A 20,121-nucleotide genomic window follows, 5' to 3' on the forward strand; every position below is an offset into this window, starting at 1 on the left:
AATCTATCAACAATATTCCAGCTAAAAAGCATAGTGCTGTGGGATTTTGAATGTCTGTACAAAATTCTGAACAAGTCCAATGTAATTGTATGAAAAGGGGAAAGACAAGAGCATGATGAGCTCTAGTTTGTTTATCTAAAATCTTTATAGATCCCTTTTTCTGATGTTCCAGCTAGCCAGCATTAAATATTTTAAACACAATCAAAACACATTCATGGTAATGTTAACAACAATTAAACCAACACAAATTAAGTTAAAATATATGAATGTATGGTTCTTTAAAAAAAATAACAGCAGCACATATCCTGAGCCAACCTGGAGATGTCAGCTCAACCCACCGGAAAGCAAAATCACTCTAAAAAGCAAAATTACAAAAGACAAAGCACTTCACAATATAACAAAATCAAATAAAAGCAGCATGAAATAATGACAAATGCACACAAAGCTAAAGCCAGGCAGTCCTCAAGTGAAAGCAGCAATAGTGTCTCCACCACTGAGATGGTATCTCCATCACAGCTCCAGTTACCATCTCAAAAGACAAGATACCATGAGACAGACTTTTTCCAGGAGACTGCAATGGATGGGAAAGTTCATATGGTTTGGAGGGAATAATGAAGGACAGGTAAGCTTAAAACTAATCCTAATAACACATCTCTGGGAGTAAGACCTGTTGTATAAAATGGGAAATGCATCTGAACAGACCTGTTTAGGATTGCTGTCACATTCTGCCATTGCATCCTATGTTGACAGGGTAGAGCTACATATAGCACATATAGGCCTGGAAATCTCTGTCAATAGCATCCTTTCACAACATTCAAAACTGTTTACATAACTCAGCAACCTTAGTAACAATTCTGTGAGCAAGGCCAGTATAGGCATCCCATATTGCAGATGGGAGCTGATGCTGAGAGTCTTTGGTTTCCTTAAAGACCATATAGTAAGTTTTTGGCTGCAATAAGATGTGAAGATTTTATTCAATCCATATATCCTAATCAGTATGCTTTTAAGCCAGAGGTAATTACATTTACAGCGCAAATCTCTTCATTAAGAAAGTACAGCAACTCTTTGTATCCTACAACCACTTCCACTCATTGTTTCATAATTTTAAGGCTTTCCAACTGTTTCTCGTAAACAAAACATTCACTTCTTAGCTGTACAGCGTTAAAAATGTCAGAACATGTGGACTGAAAATTACCCAGCAGATACTAACAAAGTAGGTTATCAGTTAAAGCACACAGATATTTAGTTGCTTAAAGACAACTATTTCTTCAGAACTTTTTAAACTCTGCATGACCTTCAGAGAAAGAACATTCCTAACTACATAACAGCAGAGGAGCTGGTGTCATAATAAATGCACTTTAAATTGGAACACATTGCATAATGAGGGCTAAACTGGAAAGCCTATGGATAATCTTATGTGTTCCTCTGCTGTTTTTCAAATGTTAAATCCTTATTGGCTCAGATTCAGACTGGAGTAGAGAAAAAGAGGAGGAGGAAGAGGTTTAGTTTTCACACAGTCTATAGCTTCTATTTGCCCAGTGGAAGTAAAATACCCACATTGTACCGGTATTTTTTTTCTCCATGGGGGAAAAAAGCTGCCAAGATAACAATTCTGATAACAAAAATGGTGTGTAGGAATTAGTTTCCCTCTTACCCTACTCTAACTGGGGCACTGCCTAGCTACAATTTTGATTTTAAAATATATTGGGGAAACCTGACAATGGGATTCCTCATTGTCTTATTTGGTCTGACCTGATGGGACCATGAAAAGGTTTGCCTGTATGGGATTTGTGTGAGTCAATGCAATCTTGTAGCCAACTATCTACTGTCACTGTACTTATTCACTGCTTGCTGGAATGTGACTATTTTGTTTTTCTTATGTGTAATAAATACTTACTTAAATTCTAATGATAAGAGTGTCTGTTTGTGTACATTGCCTGAAACTTCTGTCAGTTTCCTTTACACTTCTGAGGAAGTAGCCTTAGATTACCTGAGTTTGATAACATTTATGGTTAGCTAGCAGTTATTTGTCTTTCATTCAAATGAGTATGTCCTCTCTGATTTAGAAAATTTTAAGGAGGGTTCTACATCAAAACTGAGCCTAAACTCTCACTAGAACCTACAATGAATAAACCGAGGCAATTGATTTGGTCACATTAAGAGAAGCAAAGAGTCACTGGAAAAGACCATGCTAAGAAAAGTTGAGTGTACAAGTACCTCTGAAGCTATGTACAAATAGAGCTTTCAGAGGGTTTTATGTGGCATTGTAGAGTGATTATTGTCTACAAAACACACACCAATCTCACTGTTTATACCAGAGGTTTGTAATAGGATGGACAGTCATAACTTTACTAAGCAAAACTTAAACAAATGAAACTTGTTTTTTACTGGTATTTCATTAAGATTACTTTGTACTGGAAAATTAACAGGATCTAGTAATATCAGAAAACTGTTGGGCCTGTTAGAGGGAAAATAAAGGTGATGAGAATTTGGCAGAGATGTGAATGACAGGGATGTTAACTAATTGGTAGTTACAGATCTTGTCTCAAACAATGATTACATAGATGATTTGGGAAATTGTTTTCCCAAACTAGGAATGCTATCAATTAGCTGTGATTTGATTCTACAGAATCCCAGTGACTCCTCTTTGCTATTTATTCTGTTCTGTCTCAGGTCATAATTATTAGACCACAAAGACCGTGGTTTTGCTTCATAATCTTGCATAAAGGAATCAGTGCTATAGGCTGGCTAGAAAGGATGCTACACAATCGACTTCACTCCTCAACTTTCTTGGGTGGGAATACAGGCACAGGGAATTTTCATCCATTCAGACAAGGGAAATGTTATTCTTTAATATGCAAAAGGTTCTAGGTTCAATCCCCAGCATCTCCAGCTAAAAGGGCTACATGGTAGATGATAAGAAAGACCTCTGCCTGAAATTCGTAAAAGCCACTGCTAGTCTGTGTAGACAATACTGATCTTGACGAACCAATTGATTCCATAGAAAGAACTCTGTGTCAAAACAAAATCAGAATTTATGCCTAAGAATTATGGCCTGAAATATGTAAATATATGTTTTGAGATGGTTATATCTGCGTTTTCATGGTATATAACAAACTTTCCATGCCCACTCTGACACAATTTGTATAATTACTTTTTAAAAAATAAGCTAAATGAATTGATGGATGCTTATTCACATAAGTATTCACTTAGCCTTTTAAAATGCAGGGGGAGGAGATGCACAGAATAAGGCTATTCGTGTTTCACTAAAACCCCATTTAATTTAATAATGTTTTATTTTCTAAAAAGTAAAATTACTTCCCTAAAAGCAAAATTCCCAGGTGTCTGTGATCAATGCAAGTCAATAGCATCACCCTATTCAGTAAAAATAAATCAGAGAAAATCACTTTAGTAAAAAATGCAAGGCAAAATCCACTTCCAGTGCAAGCTTCCCTCTCACAACACCATTACGCATCTTTACATATTCCAGAGGAACCCCAGTTTGTCCTGGTCAGCACATGGGAGGCAAAACCCAGCAGTCACAGCAGGGGTTCTCAGATCATAGTCCAGAGTCCAATGATATCATCCAAATGTAAGGTCAGAAGGCAGTCCAGGGTCAAAACACATGCTCTAAAGGTAGAGTCCTCATCACTCCCAAGCAGATTAAACCAGTGCTCCCTGACCTTTTTATCACCGGGGACCGGTCAACGCTTGACAATTTTACTGAGGCCCGGGGGGGTAGTCTTTTGCCGAGGGACATCGGCTTTCCCGCTGGCACCCCTGACTTCCCGCCGCCCACTGGGGGGCGCTCCAGCAGCAGCTGCGCAGTGCCATGCCCAAGGAGAGCCCCAGCCATGGAAGCCGCCGGAGAGCACCAAAGGTGAGCCGGCGGCAGAGTGGCTGGGCAGTCCCCGATGCAGCAGCCGGGGAGGAGGACGAGGAGGAGCTGCAGCCCGGTATCGACTGATCCATGGACCGGTCCCGGTCCCAGGACTGGGGGTTGGGGACAGCTGGATTAAACAACTAATAGAAGCAAAATGGCAAACACATCACACCCACACCAGCTATAGCATCACTGCACCCTTATATAGGTGTTTCCCTACAGGTGAGGCTGTCCCCATGCCAAGCTCCTCTCCACAAGCTGAGTCTGCTCCTTTACTCCTTTACTCCTTTATTCATGAGGAGTAGTGGGGATGAGTTCCTGTGATAATTTCCTCAGCAGAGGAGCGTTAGGCTGTTATACATGTACTCCTGCACCTCTTCCAAGACTTGGTGCTTGCCCTTTGCCTTTTCTGCTCCTGGGATCTTTCAAGAGATTGTTGTAGTTCTGCCAGTGGGTAGAACCATGCTGGACCTGACCTGTGGGACCTGCTGACTCAGAGGGAGTTAAGTTGGGGCCCTTTGGGGGAGGCCTTGAGACACCAGAGTCATAGGGAGGGTCTGCCAAGGCAAGGCTGGGAACAGGTTTTCCTCCTCTGCCTTTGATGAGGATCCATCTTTCTATGCTAGATCAGAGTGGTCTAGGATAGCGATCCCCAACCTGTGGGCCGCGGACCACATGTGGTCCTTCAACTAATTGGAAGTGGGCCCTGAAGGATGCCTTCCCCCCCCCCCGGCCCTTTACAACACACTTTGGTTGTCATTGTCTCCCATCACTCCCAGATGGGACTATCTCGTTGCAGAGAAACAAGCTCAGGGTTCCCATTGATGTGTCATTGTCATGAGTTAAAATTTCCATGAAAATAAAATGTTCCTTATGTTCATTGTTGTGCCGTGTCTGTATCTTATTTTGAAGGGATGTTTAAACATTACCATAATTACCATAGGGCATTGGTTGAGAGTAGAGGAGTAAACTATCCCCCCCACCGGGCCTCAGTAAAAGGCATTGAGTGGTCCCCAGTGAGTGGTCCCCGGCGTTGAGTGGTCCCCAGTGATAAAAAGGTTGGGGACCACTGGTCTAGGACACCATCTGAGTGGTCTAAAAACAGGGGAAAGTAACTGGGAAGAGTTTTCTAACAAAGATGTGACTGTTAATGTGTCTCTTCACTGGGTCAAAGTATTCAAAATGGGTTTATCCGTGGAAATGGGTTTGCCTGTGTAAAGCTTTAAGGATTCTTTAACAAACTATGTATCACAGAATCTATACAAGGCTGCAATTCCATGCATATTTACCTAGAAGACACTGCTGGGACTTACTTCTGCATAAACAGAATAAGGATGTTAGTGTGCTGGAGTTTTCATTATATAAAATTGATGCCTTCTACTGATAGAAGAGCTGTCTCATACCTCACACTTGAGTGCTGTATGAGGAAAGTGAAACTACATTCAAAGATGTTCCTTTACTTACACAAGACATCAAACAACTTCTTGCATGCAAAGTTTGGTGCAAACATAGTCTGCTATGCAATCTCTCTAAGGTGCCTATGGAACTAATTTAAGACCCATAAAATGAATCACATCTCTTTCACCAAAATAGCTCTTTCCCTCCATGTGAAGATTCAGCAATCCTTAATTAATACAAAACAATGTTAGTGCTGGTGTTGGAAAATGCTATCAAGACACAGTTGACTTAAAATTACCTGAATAGATAACAGCTCCGGGTTGAGAAATTCCTGGTGATTTTGTGGCTGAGTCTGGAGAAGGGTTTGGGGAGGGATCTAGGCAGGGTATAATGCCATAGATTCTACCTTCCAAAGAGCCATTTTCCCCAGGGAAACTGATCTCTGTTCTCTGGAGATCAGTTGTAATTCTGGAAGGCCTTCAGGCCCAACATGGAGGTTGGCAACCCTATGATTCTGTAGGGTTTTATGCTAAGAGACAAATAGAGATAATTTGTCACTGCCAGCCTCTGCACAGCAACTCTGGACTTTCCTGCTAGTCTCCCATCCAAGATCCATGCAGGGCCAACCATACTTAGCTTCTGGGATCTGATTGGATCAACCTGGGTCATCCACGTTATGCTAGACCATAATATAAAAATCCCCACTTTTAGTGCTAGACTAGATTGTCCAAGTATATATGTTTTCAACATATGTTAATTTAATGTCTTTTCCCCATAGATTGTTTAATTATTTTGCCTGTCTTACAATTGTTTGGGAACGTCAGTTGATCACAGAGGCATCATGTAACCCAGTCAGCTGACCTGCAGGATTTAGCCAGGAGTAAGGTGGAATAAGTGATATGAAAACGGAATTCCTGCACAAAAATTTTGTTGGGTAAAGAAGGAGTTCCAGTTGGTTAATCTGTGAAGGAAATGAGATATCAGTACACATGGACCTACTATGGAGTTATAAGAATATAAGAACTATTCTGTTGGATCACACCAATGACCAATATAGGTCAGCATCCTTCTTCCCAGAGAAGCTAACCAGACACTCTGGAGGACTACAACATGAGCATAGATGCTAAAACTTCTTTCCTATTACTGCCCTCACCAGCAATTTGCATTTTAGATGTGCAAGTCTCATTTAATTATCATGGAAAACAGCTACTGATAGACCTTTCTGATCTCTTCCCCAAATCACCTAAGGTCCTGGCTACTACTGCAGACCATGGTAGTAGTTCCTGCTTTTGAATGTCTTATTCAACTGAAGCAAAAGTCAATACTTTACAATGTACCTTTTATGATTTGACAAGAATCTTCAGAGGATAAAACGTATCTCCTTGCAGGAGCTGATCAGCTTTCAGAAAGTTCCAATGCTTCTAGCTGTCATGTGAAGATGCACTTTCTTTAATCTGTACTGAATCTACTGATAATTTTGTTTGATGCTTCCATGTTCTAGTGTCTTGGGACATTAAAATGTTTTTTCTGTTCATATTCTTTACATATGTAATACTTTATAAACTTTTATCCCAGCCTCTTCCACACAACACATGTTAGCTCCTTAGGACAATGGTGAGCCTTACAAATCAGGATGTCCAAAAGCTCATTTTCGTGTGCATTTGTGAAACAGAGGTACATTTAGTAACAATTATCATTCTTAGTTGTGACATCATTATACTGATTAATTATAGGCATTAATTAAATTTAAATGATAAATTATCTGTATTTCAGGTGCTTAAACCACTTTACTACAATGGTGCCATTAAACAGTATTTAGGTGTTCTTTTAAAAAATAAAAGCACCGGTTCTTTCAGGCACTGGAACACCATTTGTTACTGGAATCATGCAAGCAATGCCAGTGAGCATTTGAATGGCTTATTCAACAGAAGCAAAAGTCAATACTTTACAATGTACCTTTCATGGTTTGACAAGAATATTCAGAGGATAAAATGTATCTCCTATGCAGGAGCTGATCTCTGTCTAGCTTTTAGAAAGTTCCGATGCTTCTAGACTGTTTAGTTGGTTCAGCAAAGAAAAGAGCTGTTAATGAGTAATCTTTGTCCATTGCCATGCTGAGCCAATAGAGAGATGAGAATGAGCCTAAAGTCAGCATGTTATCACTGAGGGCTTCCGCAGAAGTAAGAAAAGCAAAACAAAAATCTTCTTGTTTGAAAATTGTTAAGATTTTGAACTGAGTGCACAACCAGTGATTCCCACAGTGCTACAGGAAGACTCTGAAAGTAAGTTACTATTTAATTGATTTTCCACACTATACTATTGTCTTAGTATTTGTAGTTCCTCTGAGATTTTATTCAAATTGTCTAATTGGTTATTGGCTGGTAAATTAATTGGCATGCTGCTCTTAGTGGATACCTGCAAATGTCTGATCCAGAGGTTAAATTGAACACCATATATCCTAACAGTCAATAACTTGAGAGGCAGAATTTCAGTAGGGAGAAAAGTAATAAGGTGATGAAGAAGGCATTACCAGTATAGTATATATCATTCCTGACTGATTCCAGTTGAACCGGATTTTTGTCATTTCAATGAATGTTATTCTGTAATCAATTGCAAATTTGTAGCTTTTGTTCCTTATTGGAATGTGCATGTTATAGACCAGGGGTAGTCAACCTGTGATCCTCCAGATGTTCATGGACTACAATTCCCATGAGCCCCTGCCAGCAAATGCTCGTGGGAATTGTAGTCCATGGGCATCTGGAGGACCACAGGTTGACTACCCCTGTTATAGACCAACAAGTTGTTTCTGATTTATGGCAACCCTATAAATTAATGCTCTCCATAACCTGTCACCATTGACAGCATTGCTCAGGTCTTGCTTACTGGGGTACAATGTGGATCAAATAATGATTGCAGTGGCAACCAGTTGTTGGCAAATGAACATCCTAACTGGTTTACTGCAATTACCATTGTCAATATCTTTTCTGATAACAATATAGATCATTTTTGCATAAAGAGAATTTGCTACGCATTCTATATATGTGTTATAGCTAGTGAAATGTTTCACTTTACCAAAGTACCCATCTTAAAAACCAAAGGATGTGACTATATTGATGATTTATGAGCATTATAGTGGCACTTAGATCTTCAGGCCTAGTCAATACGTAGTACATAAGGACATGCACTGACAGGGGAAGAAAACAAAACATCTGCTCAAAGTCTTTAGAGTCTCATTATACAAGAAGTGAATTGCAACCCCCCACCCTAAAAATTGTATGAGTTCCCAGTCTTTCCAAATCTAAGTTTTTACATCAAAGTGCTTTACCAAATGCAGATTTTAAATGAAGTCAATGATCCATATATGAATCATATCTAATATAATAAAATATGCCATGTACTTCTCACAACATGCGGATGGTTCCAAAGATCCCTATTGGTGGACACCCCCCCCCTGGGCCAATTGCTCAGGATTTTGCACACAGACACCCCCTTTCCTTCAGGCCTGCTGTGAAGGGAGCCTCTAACAGCCACTGACTGAGGCAAGGGATGCATTTCCAAGAGCAATGCAGGGCATGTGTGTACTTTCCTTTTGAAGGGAAAAGCTTTCCCCTTCTGTTTAACTGTTGGCAGAAAAAGCCCCCTTTCTCTTAAAATATTGCTGTGGCTGTCCTTGCTGCTAGAGGGAAGATGCAGACAAGCCATGCATGTCTCTTCTTCAGCACCCTCTGAACAATTGAGACCTACTGTGCAGGGTTGTTGTGCAGATTAAACTGGATGCTGTTGCGGGGATTCTTTTACCTCCTGTTTCATCTGCACAACAGCCCTGTGCAGTAGGCCTCAACTGTTTCATCTCTACAACAACCCGTATGGGAAACCTTAAACATTTCTTCTGCACAACAACCCTGCCCACTCTCCAAAGTAGCCATTTTTGCCTACAGAGCTGGTCTTTATAATCTGCTGTAATTCTAGGAGCTCTCCAGGTCTCACCTGGAGGTTGGCTACCCCTGGGTTGGAAATATTCCTTGAGGTTTGGAAGTGGGGCCTCAAAACGGTAAAATGCCTCTGAGTCTACCCTCCAAAGTGCATTTTTGCCTGCAGAGTTGATCTTTAGAGTCTAGAGATGAGAAGCAATAGTAGAGACGGTGGTAGAGCTTGTAGGGTGAGATTGCCGTGGAGTGCCTTTACCAGGCAGAGCTTATATTTTTGGGCGTAGACAGACAGACAAACCTGCAAGGGTCCTTAGAGTCTGGAAAGTGTAGGGAAGTAGAAATAAGGATTATTTAGTGCCCGTACCTGTAAATAGTGAACAATTAATTGGCTGGAGAGATGAAGGAACTGAAGTGACTTTGCTCAAGCCTAGCCTGGTAAATAAAAATTAGAATTTGCCAGGAAGGTCCTACAAAATCAAAGCCATAAGTGGCCTAGAATTTCAATTGGGGTTAGGTTTGGAGGAAAGTAGACAGTAATAATTTGGGGTGTGTGGGGGGGGAACTAGGGCTGATTCTGCACTTATTTTGTTTATTCTGTTGTGGATCCTGCTGGCCAATTGAACTCGGGTCTTCCTCTATTCCTCCCCCCCAATTGAAACAGAAAAGTGTTCTGCATATGTTTAGGGAAGCCAAGCACAGCAGGAGCCTCTTTCTTTTCTTGAATGAGGAGGTGGGAAAGGATTGGAGACAGCAGAGGTGGGGGAATAAATCCAAGAGGAAAATCTCTGCTGAGAGAAGTTAGGGCTTCTGGAGCTTCTGCCAAGAAAAGTTAGGGCTTCCCCTTTAAGGGAAGCCTTGCAACCTGGGAACTAGGAAGCCTGTGAACTGATGCCCTGGCCTATCAGGGCTTTTCTACAGTGTTGGAGGCTCGAGGCAGCAAGTTAGTTTGGGACAAGCAGAAAGCTGCACCTTTACTCATGACGATTTTTCAAATATTGAGGGTTATATCCCCTCCAGGATATTGTGGGGAAAAGGTAGAGTCACTCTGGATCAATCCTACTTGTTGCAGTTGAAAAATTTAAACAGCCCAAAATCAAAATGGAAATCTCATTCAGTGTAGACGGCACAGACTGTATCGACCTGGGATTGGAATAAAACCTCCATGCAGATTCAGCCTAGGTGTTCCACTTTTATTAGGCAATGACTTGGCCTTGCAGAAAAAAACATAGGAAAGGACGCGCAGTAATGGGTTTAAACTACAAGTAAACTACAAGTACAAGATATAGGCTAGATATCAGGAATCAAAATTTCACAGTCAGAGTAGTTCAGCAGTGGAATGGGCTGCCTAAGGAGGTGGTGAGCTCCCCCTCACTGGCCGTCTTCAAACAAAGGTTGGATACACACTTTTCTTGGATGCTTTAGGATACTTTGGGCTGATCCTGCCTTGAGCAGGGTGTTGGACTAGATGGCCTGTATGGCCTGTATGGCCCCTTCCAACTCTATGATTCTATGATTCTAACAAAAAGTGCAGTTGCCAGCAGTAGGCCTCAGGATTCAAAAGGGCAGCCATTGTGGGTGGAATGCCCCGTTTGACTCTGTGACAACACAAAGCTGAATGGGGCATTTTGGGTCCCTGCTGGGACACCGTAGGTGGGGGGAGGAGCTGGGCCTAGATGGCCCAGATTTTCCCTGTACACATGGGCCCAGCCCAGCATGGGCACCAATGGCACCCCCTGAAAACTCAGCATTCCCTTAACATGGGGCATTGAAGACCCTAAAGTGGGCCAGGTCTGGGAGGGAGCTGGGCTGATGGTGACATCATGCATCTGCGGGGATTTGTCCCACTGATGTGAGAGCGCTGGTCCGGCTTATCCCGGCTTATCCCTCCCATGCATAATCGATCTTTGAGAGGCATTTCAACTATCTAGCATGTAAATTGAAAGCTATATTAAAGTCTGTGAAAATTGCATTGGTATTAGTAAGGGACAGCAAGATATACTCTTCCAAGTGAGAATAAAATGCAAAATGAACCTGCATAAACACTCTTTGCAAAACTTTGACCCCAGTAGCAATCACATTGGTCCAACAGATGGATTCCTTCACTCCTTATATATTTGAACATAGCTGACATTCAGCAAAGGCATTGACTTAATTTGTACACATGGCCTAAGACTTTACAAGTCTCTTTATAGCTTGTTGACATTCTTGAGATATGATGAGACTGAACATGTGTGGGGAGATCACATATTTTTCAGATCATTTATGAATCCCCCAAGGGACAAAATAAGCAGAGGACAGAAAATTGGAGGTAGCACAGTCCATATTATGTATTGTCAAAAGTCTGAACTGACCATTGTCAAGTTATTTGACAACTGCCAGAGCCCCTACTGGCAAGTGGTTAATGTGTCATTCTGTGAAAATGTTTGACATTCCAAAATAAATTGTTTATTTTAACTGTGCATGGGCAAGTTCACTATATTCTAATTAACAAGATTAGTGTTAAACTAAAGGAGAACAAAGTGTGATTCCTGAGACTTATTTATACATGGAAATGAAAGTCATATTGATATAGACCACAGCTTTCACAAGGGCACTGCTAATTCTAATCTAACAAAGCGAAAAGACATTGTGTTTAGCAAAAACAAACTGAAGAATTGTGTAGTCCATAAAACAAAGTTGTCGATTGCAAATGAGCAAAGTAGCTTCAGTTATCAACAAGAGTTGTCATTTCCAACATGTTGTCAATTTTCATTATAATTACTGTGTGAAGCAGAATGAGTCAAATTATATACTCCTTGATAGTACATTTTAACATGTTAGATTAGAATACAATTAGAATCTTATGAAATAATACCTGAATGATCCTACAGTCACATGGCCGAATATGGGAACCAAGCTATGGCTCAGTGGTTTGGTATATAGAAGGTCCCAGATTCAATCTCCAGTATCTCCAGTTAAAAGGAATGAGTGGTAGTAAATGTAAAAGACCTCTGCTTGAGACCCTGGAGAGTTGCTACTAAGTAGACAGTACTGACTTTGATGGCGGGTCAGAAAGGTCTGATTCAATATAACAGATTCATGGGTACATAAAGGTAAAGGTAAAGGTATCCCCTGTGCAAGCACCGAGTCATGTCTGACCCTTGGGGTGACGCCCTCCAGCGTTTTCTTGGCAGACTCAATACGGGGTGGTTTGCCAGTGCCTTCCCCAGTCATGACCGTTTACCCCCCAGCAAGCTGGGTACTCGTCTGGCATTACTTTCAAAACAATTTCATAACATGAACATTCTAAAGAATCACACAGTAAACAAAGAGAACTGCACCTGCTTAACAGGAACAGGTGACCACTTGAACCTGAAGGCAGAGCCATTGTCACCATCCAGTACAGATTCTTGGAAGCAGCAAGATGCAACAATAGCTATAGTAGTAAGTGTAGCATCATTATATTTGTATTTATTCAATTTTTACTCCAATTTGTCACTATGCAGCTTACAGAACATAGAGGAATTAGTGGTTTATGTATAATATTAAATTGTTCCTGAGCAGATGTGTGTCAGATCTGCTAAGGAGCAAATACTGACCATGTTCAATAAACATTACACTCCAAAATTTTATGAGTGTACTGACCACTACATCAGTGCTTTGACACAGCATGTGGATTTGTGCAAATGCTTCAGAATCCTCTATGCCCTTCAAGCAAAGTGCTCTTGTGAATGCAGATTTTGGTGTTGTGTTCAGTATAATAATTACACCATACAACGGTGCAATTGTAGGCATTGTTTTCTGCAATTCCCATATGTATGGCTGGTAGAACTGGACTGCCCGACTGATATGAATCACCATTGGGAAACTAGGCCTGGTATTATATTGTCTCTTTCTGCATCTTTTTAGGTTCTCTTGAAGAACAAGTTTATTTTGTAATGATCAAAGACTATATGGGATCAGAGATGAACTTAATAGGACTTTCCCAGGTACCCGCACCTGATGGATTCTCTCTTTCTGAAGGGCATCCTTTATTTGGTAAGTCAGACAATACAGTAGGAGCAAAATGATAATTCAATTCAAAAAGAGGGAAGAAATGCTACCCCCCCCCCCAAAAAAAAATGTCTACGAGCTCTAGAAATCTCTATTCTAGAAATCTCTCAGGCTTTAGTTAGCCTCTCTAGGATACAAAGATGACAATGGATTTTTTTAAAAAATTGAAATCTGTAATGCTTTTAGTTGTGGTATGCCACTTAGCGGCATAACTAAAATATGAAAGTAAACAGTAACATCCATAAAAGAACAGCCAGCCAAAACTCTAGGAAAAAGAAAATTAGAAAAGTGAAAAGATGTTAAAAGATATCTTTATTGTACCTTAGGAAGCACAAGTATAACATGAATGAAAATGGTATTTTCTTTTCATTACTTGATTAATTAGTATCTGAATGCAAATTCCAAAGGCAAAAAGCAAAACCTCAGCAGACCTGTGTCCTACATGCAGCTACCACCAGCCTTGGCCTTTTAGAGATTGCTCAGTCCAATTGCAAAAGCAAGCTGTCACTATGGACGGCAAGTTATAAAGTACATAGCCCACAGACTGTACAAAATGCAGCTTTTATAAAGCTTGGCTACTTGCTGTGGTTACAAAGAGTGAACACATTTGTTTATCATGCCCTTGGACCTTGTACAAACAGTGATTCAGTTGCTTTTTTCACTGAAATCACAGGCTCTGTCTGCAAACTATTCTCATGCTTGGGATCTTTCCATGGAATAACCTTGCTATTCATTCATTTTACAGTGTATTCTCTGACATAGAAAGACAACTTTTATACCAACCATTTAGGTCCAATAATCATTTTATTGAATATTTTTTTATAGTTTTTAATTTAAATCTTTGAAAATTTGCACTTTTTGTTAACATCAATACAAAAAGAATCTAATCCCTATAGTTTCTTTCTGTAGAACCAAGAGAATATTAGTTTAGAAACATGCTTCCTTCTCATATTGTTGTTACTGATGAAAATTAATTCTGCCAAATAACATTTACTAAGCCAGCAAGTCTAATTAAGTCTAATTAAGTAATAAAGGATATAATAGCGGTGATCACAGACATGCTTTGACCACTCAACATCTATGATACAACATCTATTATATCATGTGGGAAAGCTAACTGTGGTGTCTGGCCATGCAGTGAGACAATGATTACTGTGTGAGGCTTACTCTTGATGAAGAGGTAGAAGACCACACCTTGAGGTGGAAAATCAAAACATAATAATGGCCATTTTCAGCCCTTTAATCCCAGTGAGAAAGGTATGGTAAAAATCTTATTAATAAATACATATTGTAGTCCTATATGTCTACTTCCCTACCTCTGAGGCAAGATTTTCCCTCTATTTTTCTTTCCCTTTGTGTTTTCTTCTTCCCTTAAGAACTCTGGCGGTCCTACCCTGTCACATAATATTTTGGCTGTTAATTCAGCCTAGGAACTTGAGGAAAGGATTAAGAGCCCCTTTAAACTTAAATGGCATTGAAGGCATTTTGAAATTCCAAAGTAACAAAATATTTTATTCAACATAGGGGAAAAAGATCAAGTGAAATCAGGGGTAAAATCAATATAGATCTCTGAAGTAAATCAGTATATGCACAGACTTTAGTTCATATGTTTCAGGCTACTAAATGTTTCATAAGCTTTTCCCAGTGATTTAGGATCATTAAGATGAGAAGCCAGTGTTTCCCAAACACTCTGAGCATTCACCAACTCTTTTGATTTCCAGAAGGCTGGTACACTATATCCAGTACCCAAACTCCTTCTCTAAACACACCAGTACACTTCCTGAGCTTTAATTTATTTGATTACGCAAGGCAGTCTCTAATTGTACCAGACCAGAGATCTCACTCTTCAGAGCTATTTCCCTGGGTTTTTTAATTTATTTTTATTTATAATTTGATTTCTAGACCACCATTTCCAGTGAACTGGCTTGCAGTGGTTTACAGCATATATATAAAACACTGTATATAAAATCTTACAATAAAATCTCCAAATCGTGCCCCAATAAAATAAACATAACAATAGAATGCAATAAGACACAATAAAACAAGATGGCGGTACAACTGAAAGATCTCCCCAGCCTCCATTACAGTCAATTTGGTGGGCTGGAGTGGCTAGGGCTATGGATCACAGCAGGGTAGTTCTGTAGGCGCAATACCCAAGAACTGGGGGAGGAGAATTTGAAATTCCCCATTACTCATCATGCCCAGCCTCAACCAAACGCCTGGTGGAAGAGTTCCATTTTGCAAGCCCTGAAGAACCTCGAGAGCTCTGACAGGGCCTGCATCTCTTCAGGGAGCTCATTCCACCAGGTAGGGACCAAGTCTGAAAAGGCGCTGGCCCTGGTCGAGGCTAGGCATGCTTCCTGGGGCCTCAGGACCATCAGCAGATTCATACCTGCAGAGTGAAGTGCCCTGTCGGGGGCATAAGGAATTTTCTTCTCTCTCTAGATCTACCTCTTTTCTGGCTTGAATGGGAATCTTCTTCTAATTACCCACTTCTCTTGCCAGCTTCTAATCTTTGAGTTGTTGAGCACCCCAGCTCCTCTCAGGCTTCCACCAATCAACTCGATAAAGTACCCCCACTTCACTAAATGACCCTGATAAGTGGCCACTGCCAGCATCTTTGGCTAGCCCAGACTGGCCAGATCATCAGGCAAAACAGGAAAATTTGCAGGGAGGTGGGTAGGGCTACTGGGTTTGCATGTGAGTAAACAAGGAACCAAAAAGCAGGCCAGGGAGAAGACTCTAGGTCCTTTCCAGGCTGTGGAGAACAGTCTCAGAAAGAGAAAGAACAATGCAATGCAACTTCCTTGAATTTTAGTATCTCAGGCCTGTTGCCAACCCAGGCATTCTGCCAGGACCATGGAGGCTAGAGTGGAGTACAAGATAATGCAAACCCTCTGGATCCCCACAAGCTTCTGTTTTGCTCAGTAATACTTATACCATAGAACAACCGTGTTATTGCAATCTAAATGTAACAGGGAAAAGGATACCTAAATGGGGCAATAGTTTTATGTATAAAATTGTAACAGCTGCTCATTAACTTTATTTGCCCTAGCATTTGTAGAAAGTTAGTTAAGTTAGTACAGTAATGACCTATGTAAATAAAATACATTTAGGGTACAGTAAGACACATTTGTGAGATGTATTTCTGTGACTCTTCTTGATATATACTATGTGGCAAATAATATCCTCAAAGTGCTATCAGAATAGAGAAAATTAATGGTGTCTGTAACAGATTGCTTGCTTGCTTGATTTATAAATAAATTGGCTTTTATACTGTCCATCCTCACAAGTGGGCTAGGGACAGTTTGCAGCAATAAAACATTCACAGTGCTAAAAGTACAATAAGCACATCAAAACAGAATATAACCCCCCTTCGCACCATTTGTACTGATCCTGCCCACCAATATGGTCATTATCTTAATAACTATGCCCCCATAAGAAGAAGGGGGGACATGGAGAGGAGGGGAGGCTCGCTCACTGGAAATTTAGGCTGTCATGACCTCAACTATATGCCTGGTAGAAGTGTGCCATTTTACAGGCCCTGTGGAACTTTGACAGCTCCATCAGGGCTTGGATCCCATCTGGCTGCTCATGCCACTCAGTCACAGAAACTTGCTGGGTGAAACTCTTTTCTCAGCCTGACCTACTGCACAGGATGCTTTTCTGAAGTAGCCAAGACTGGTAGACTTTTCAGTTGTTGCTAAAAATCAAACCTTGCAATATTTTTTGTGTAACAAAATGGCACAATACAATATTCTCTGCATTTGATTCTGACCTCCATTGGTTTATTCCATCATGGCATGTACTACGTACATTTAATATTAGTTACATGTATAAAATAGAATGTCATGTAAAACTGTACAATTTCAGGAGTGAATAGAATTGTACATGACTTTATGAGCATGCCCTCCCACAAAGAGAGTTACTCAGATTTTAACTAATTATACAGGAAATTTGACATAGCTGTTTCTCAGATATTTTTCAAACTGACTCCTCATACTAAAGTTAATCAGTAAACTATGTAACCTCTAACCTAGTCTTTCCTTGGTGAGTCTTAAAGGAAGTTTTAATTTTCACTTCTGAGTAAAGTATTGAGAAGTTAAGGAAGCCGGAGAGATCTATAATATAAAAGAAGTATCTTTCTCTGAAATTGTCACATAAATTGACAGGCTTAAACTTTCTTAAGGTAAGATATTTTCCCAGCTCATCTGTAGTTTTCAGCCTTAGATACTAGATAAGGCTATATGAACCAGTATCTAGAAACTGGGGCTAATAACTAAGCTGATCATGCTATGTAGCACATTTAATATGCTGTTTTCACTTCATTTATTATGTTCCTTGTATTTAGCTGAAATTTATAGTGCAGATTATTTTGAATCTTCTTGCTTGCTAATTGTGAATGAGAATGCACATGCAGTTTGAAGGGGGAGCTGACTTCAGTCTTGTGTGATGTACTTTTTAAAAGGTTAGATTTACTCCTCTGGTGTGTTTTAAGTTTCCAAAGCAAAGCAATTAAGGCTTAATTAAACTGGGTCGTGCTCCTGAGTATGCTTTCTTGCTTAAGAATGTAATAAATTCATGCAGGATCATAAAGCTATACATAAAGCTATTGGTCTGCTTACTCCAACAAATAGCACTAGATAACCACCATAAACAGACAGTGGGCTGTGGTCTAACCCTCCTTCCCCCGCAGCTGTCTCTCACTGCTATGCTTTCTTTGTGTATGGTGGGGAAGGTGATCCAGCTGCAAAACTAGAGATTAGACTGGATTATATATGGATACAATGCCTCCCATCAAGATTGGGAGTGTTGTGTCTCCCACCCCAGAAAACATTCTTACCCTCCCACCTTTCCTGAGCTCAACCTTAACAAACGCCTCATACCTGTCCCCCCAGCTCCACCCATGAGAGTCCTTCTATCAACCATGACAGCTAAACAAAATCTGCATGGTCAGAGACAGGGTATCTTTGAATATCAGATGCTGGCTACAAAGACAACAGCAAGACCCAGGAAATTTGTATTGTGCTCATACCCAGCTTGTGTGCTTCCTAAAAAGCTGTGGCTAGTCACTGCTGAAAAGAGAATTGTGGGTGGAGACAAGTGACTTTCTCAGGCACAGGAACTGAGTACAAGGGAGAAGTAGGGTCTCAGGCTCAAACATTAGACCTCTCCTTTGGCTCCATGTTTACTGCTGCAACACCACACCCATTTTAGGAAAGGAAATGAATGATTCTGGGAGAGAAGTAATTTGCCACAAACAAATTGTGGGGTCTGAGAAACTAATCCTCAACCCACAAAATAATTCCCCTTTCCATAGATGTCAATCTCATTCCTGACCCAACATTTGCTGAATTGCTTTCTCTCCCCACCTGCAAAGGCAAAAAAAGAGCATGTTTCATAATGCAATACTGGACGTATTACTTGTTTCATTTATGTATAATTAACATATGGTATTCACTATCTCAAGGCAAGATGCACCAAACTGAAGAAAGCAGTAGTAGTAATCTCTTGATAGGATAGAATGAGTTGTATTATTTTAGATTTAGATTAGATTTAGCAAAAAATATACTATAACTTCCTACCCCCCTAACCCTAACCCCTCAGTTCAACAAACCTGGCAAACCTGTGCCTCAGAGGGAGGTGTTAATGGGAAGTTAGCCTGCTGTTCTGGCTATTCCAAGGAGGCAGCCCTTGATCTTATCTGCCCTGGCCTCAACCCAACGCCTGGTGGAAGAGTTTTATCTTACAGGCCCTGCAGAACTGTGAAAGCTCCAACAGGACCCCCAGCTCTTCCAGGCGCTCATTCAGGTGCTTGGGTTTTTTGTGGTCAAGTCACTGCTGATTTATGGTGACCTGATAGGGGTTTCAAGGCAAGAGAACTTCAAGGCCTCCCATACAAATAGTAGCCAGAACCAACCCTGTTTAGCTTCAAGATGTGATGAAACCAGGCTATCCTGGCAAAGGCATTCAAGTGCAGGCCAAAACATTTTTTCTTTTTCAGACTTTTGAGGCTTTGGTGGATCTTATAACCTGTATTCCAACTTTTTCACCCTGGTTTTCCTGCTACCAGGAAGCTGGTTTTATTGCATGCAGTACAGTTTCTTCTGCTGTTTGGGTTAGTTTATTTTGGGTGGTTGTTTGATTTTTTAAATTGTTGTAAGTCACCTTAAGAAGTTTGCTAGAGAGATTTATGTTTCCTAAATAAATACATCTACTATAATGCATACAAATATTTGGGAGATCATTAGAACACAGATATTTAGTAGTAAGATATAATATAACACTTAAAAACAATTCACCGAAGACCTCCGATCTCTTATTTCTGGAGTAAATTCATTTATCATGTATAAGTTACACAGTAGTTAAAGCCAGTGTGATGTAGCAGATTACTGAATAAGGATTATTGAATAAGGACCTGGATTCAAATCTTGGTTATGAAACTCATTTGGTGACTTCATGCTAGTCACTCTTTCTCATCCTGATCTACCACACAAGGCTGTTGAGGGGATAAAATGGGGTGGGGAGAGTCCTGTACATTACCTTGAACTCCTTGGGCAAAGAGTGAAATAAAAGGGAAAGGCAGATGGTAAGCAGCCTTTTAGGTTATGAGTTTTAGGTTTGATGCATATCATTTTTCTGCCTTCTTGAAACCAGCACTGGCTTTTCCAAATCAGCTGTTAAGTGGTTGCAAAACAATGTCACAGCCTATCCTGGCTGCAGGTCAACTCATATTTGATTGACTAACCTTTATGAAGTCTTCTGAGTTTGAACTGCACACATGTTGAACCATTCAGGAAACCATTGGATACACTCAGCCTAGTCAACCCATGGTGACTCAGTGTCAATAGAGACTGAAGGAGGGGAGGTGAAGTGTAA

At 40.4% G+C, this 20,121-nt stretch overlaps 1 protein-coding gene across 2 annotated transcripts in view; it reads left to right on the plus strand.

Moving 5' to 3' along the window:
- The first annotated feature begins 7,415 nt into the window (after positions 1-7,415).
- Positions 7,416-20,121, plus strand: part of NR1H4 (nuclear receptor subfamily 1 group H member 4) — a 41,281-nt gene continuing 28,575 nt past the window's right edge. The window contains exons 1-2 of one of the 2 annotated variants that reach the window (XM_077339193.1): positions 7,416-7,563; positions 13,099-13,227. In XM_077339193.1, the coding sequence (XP_077195308.1) occupies positions 13,128-13,227 (100 nt within the window). In that variant the 5' untranslated portion in view covers positions 7,416-7,563; positions 13,099-13,127. Of the gene's footprint in view, positions 7,564-13,098; positions 13,228-16,898; positions 17,432-20,121 lie in introns of those variants that run through there. The other variant, XM_077339194.1, reaches the window with a different exon arrangement.

Source organism: Paroedura picta, chromosome 5 (genome assembly GCF_049243985.1).
Source record: "Paroedura picta isolate Pp20150507F chromosome 5, Ppicta_v3.0, whole genome shotgun sequence".
NCBI lineage: Eukaryota > Metazoa > Chordata > Lepidosauria > Squamata > Gekkonidae > Paroedura > Paroedura picta.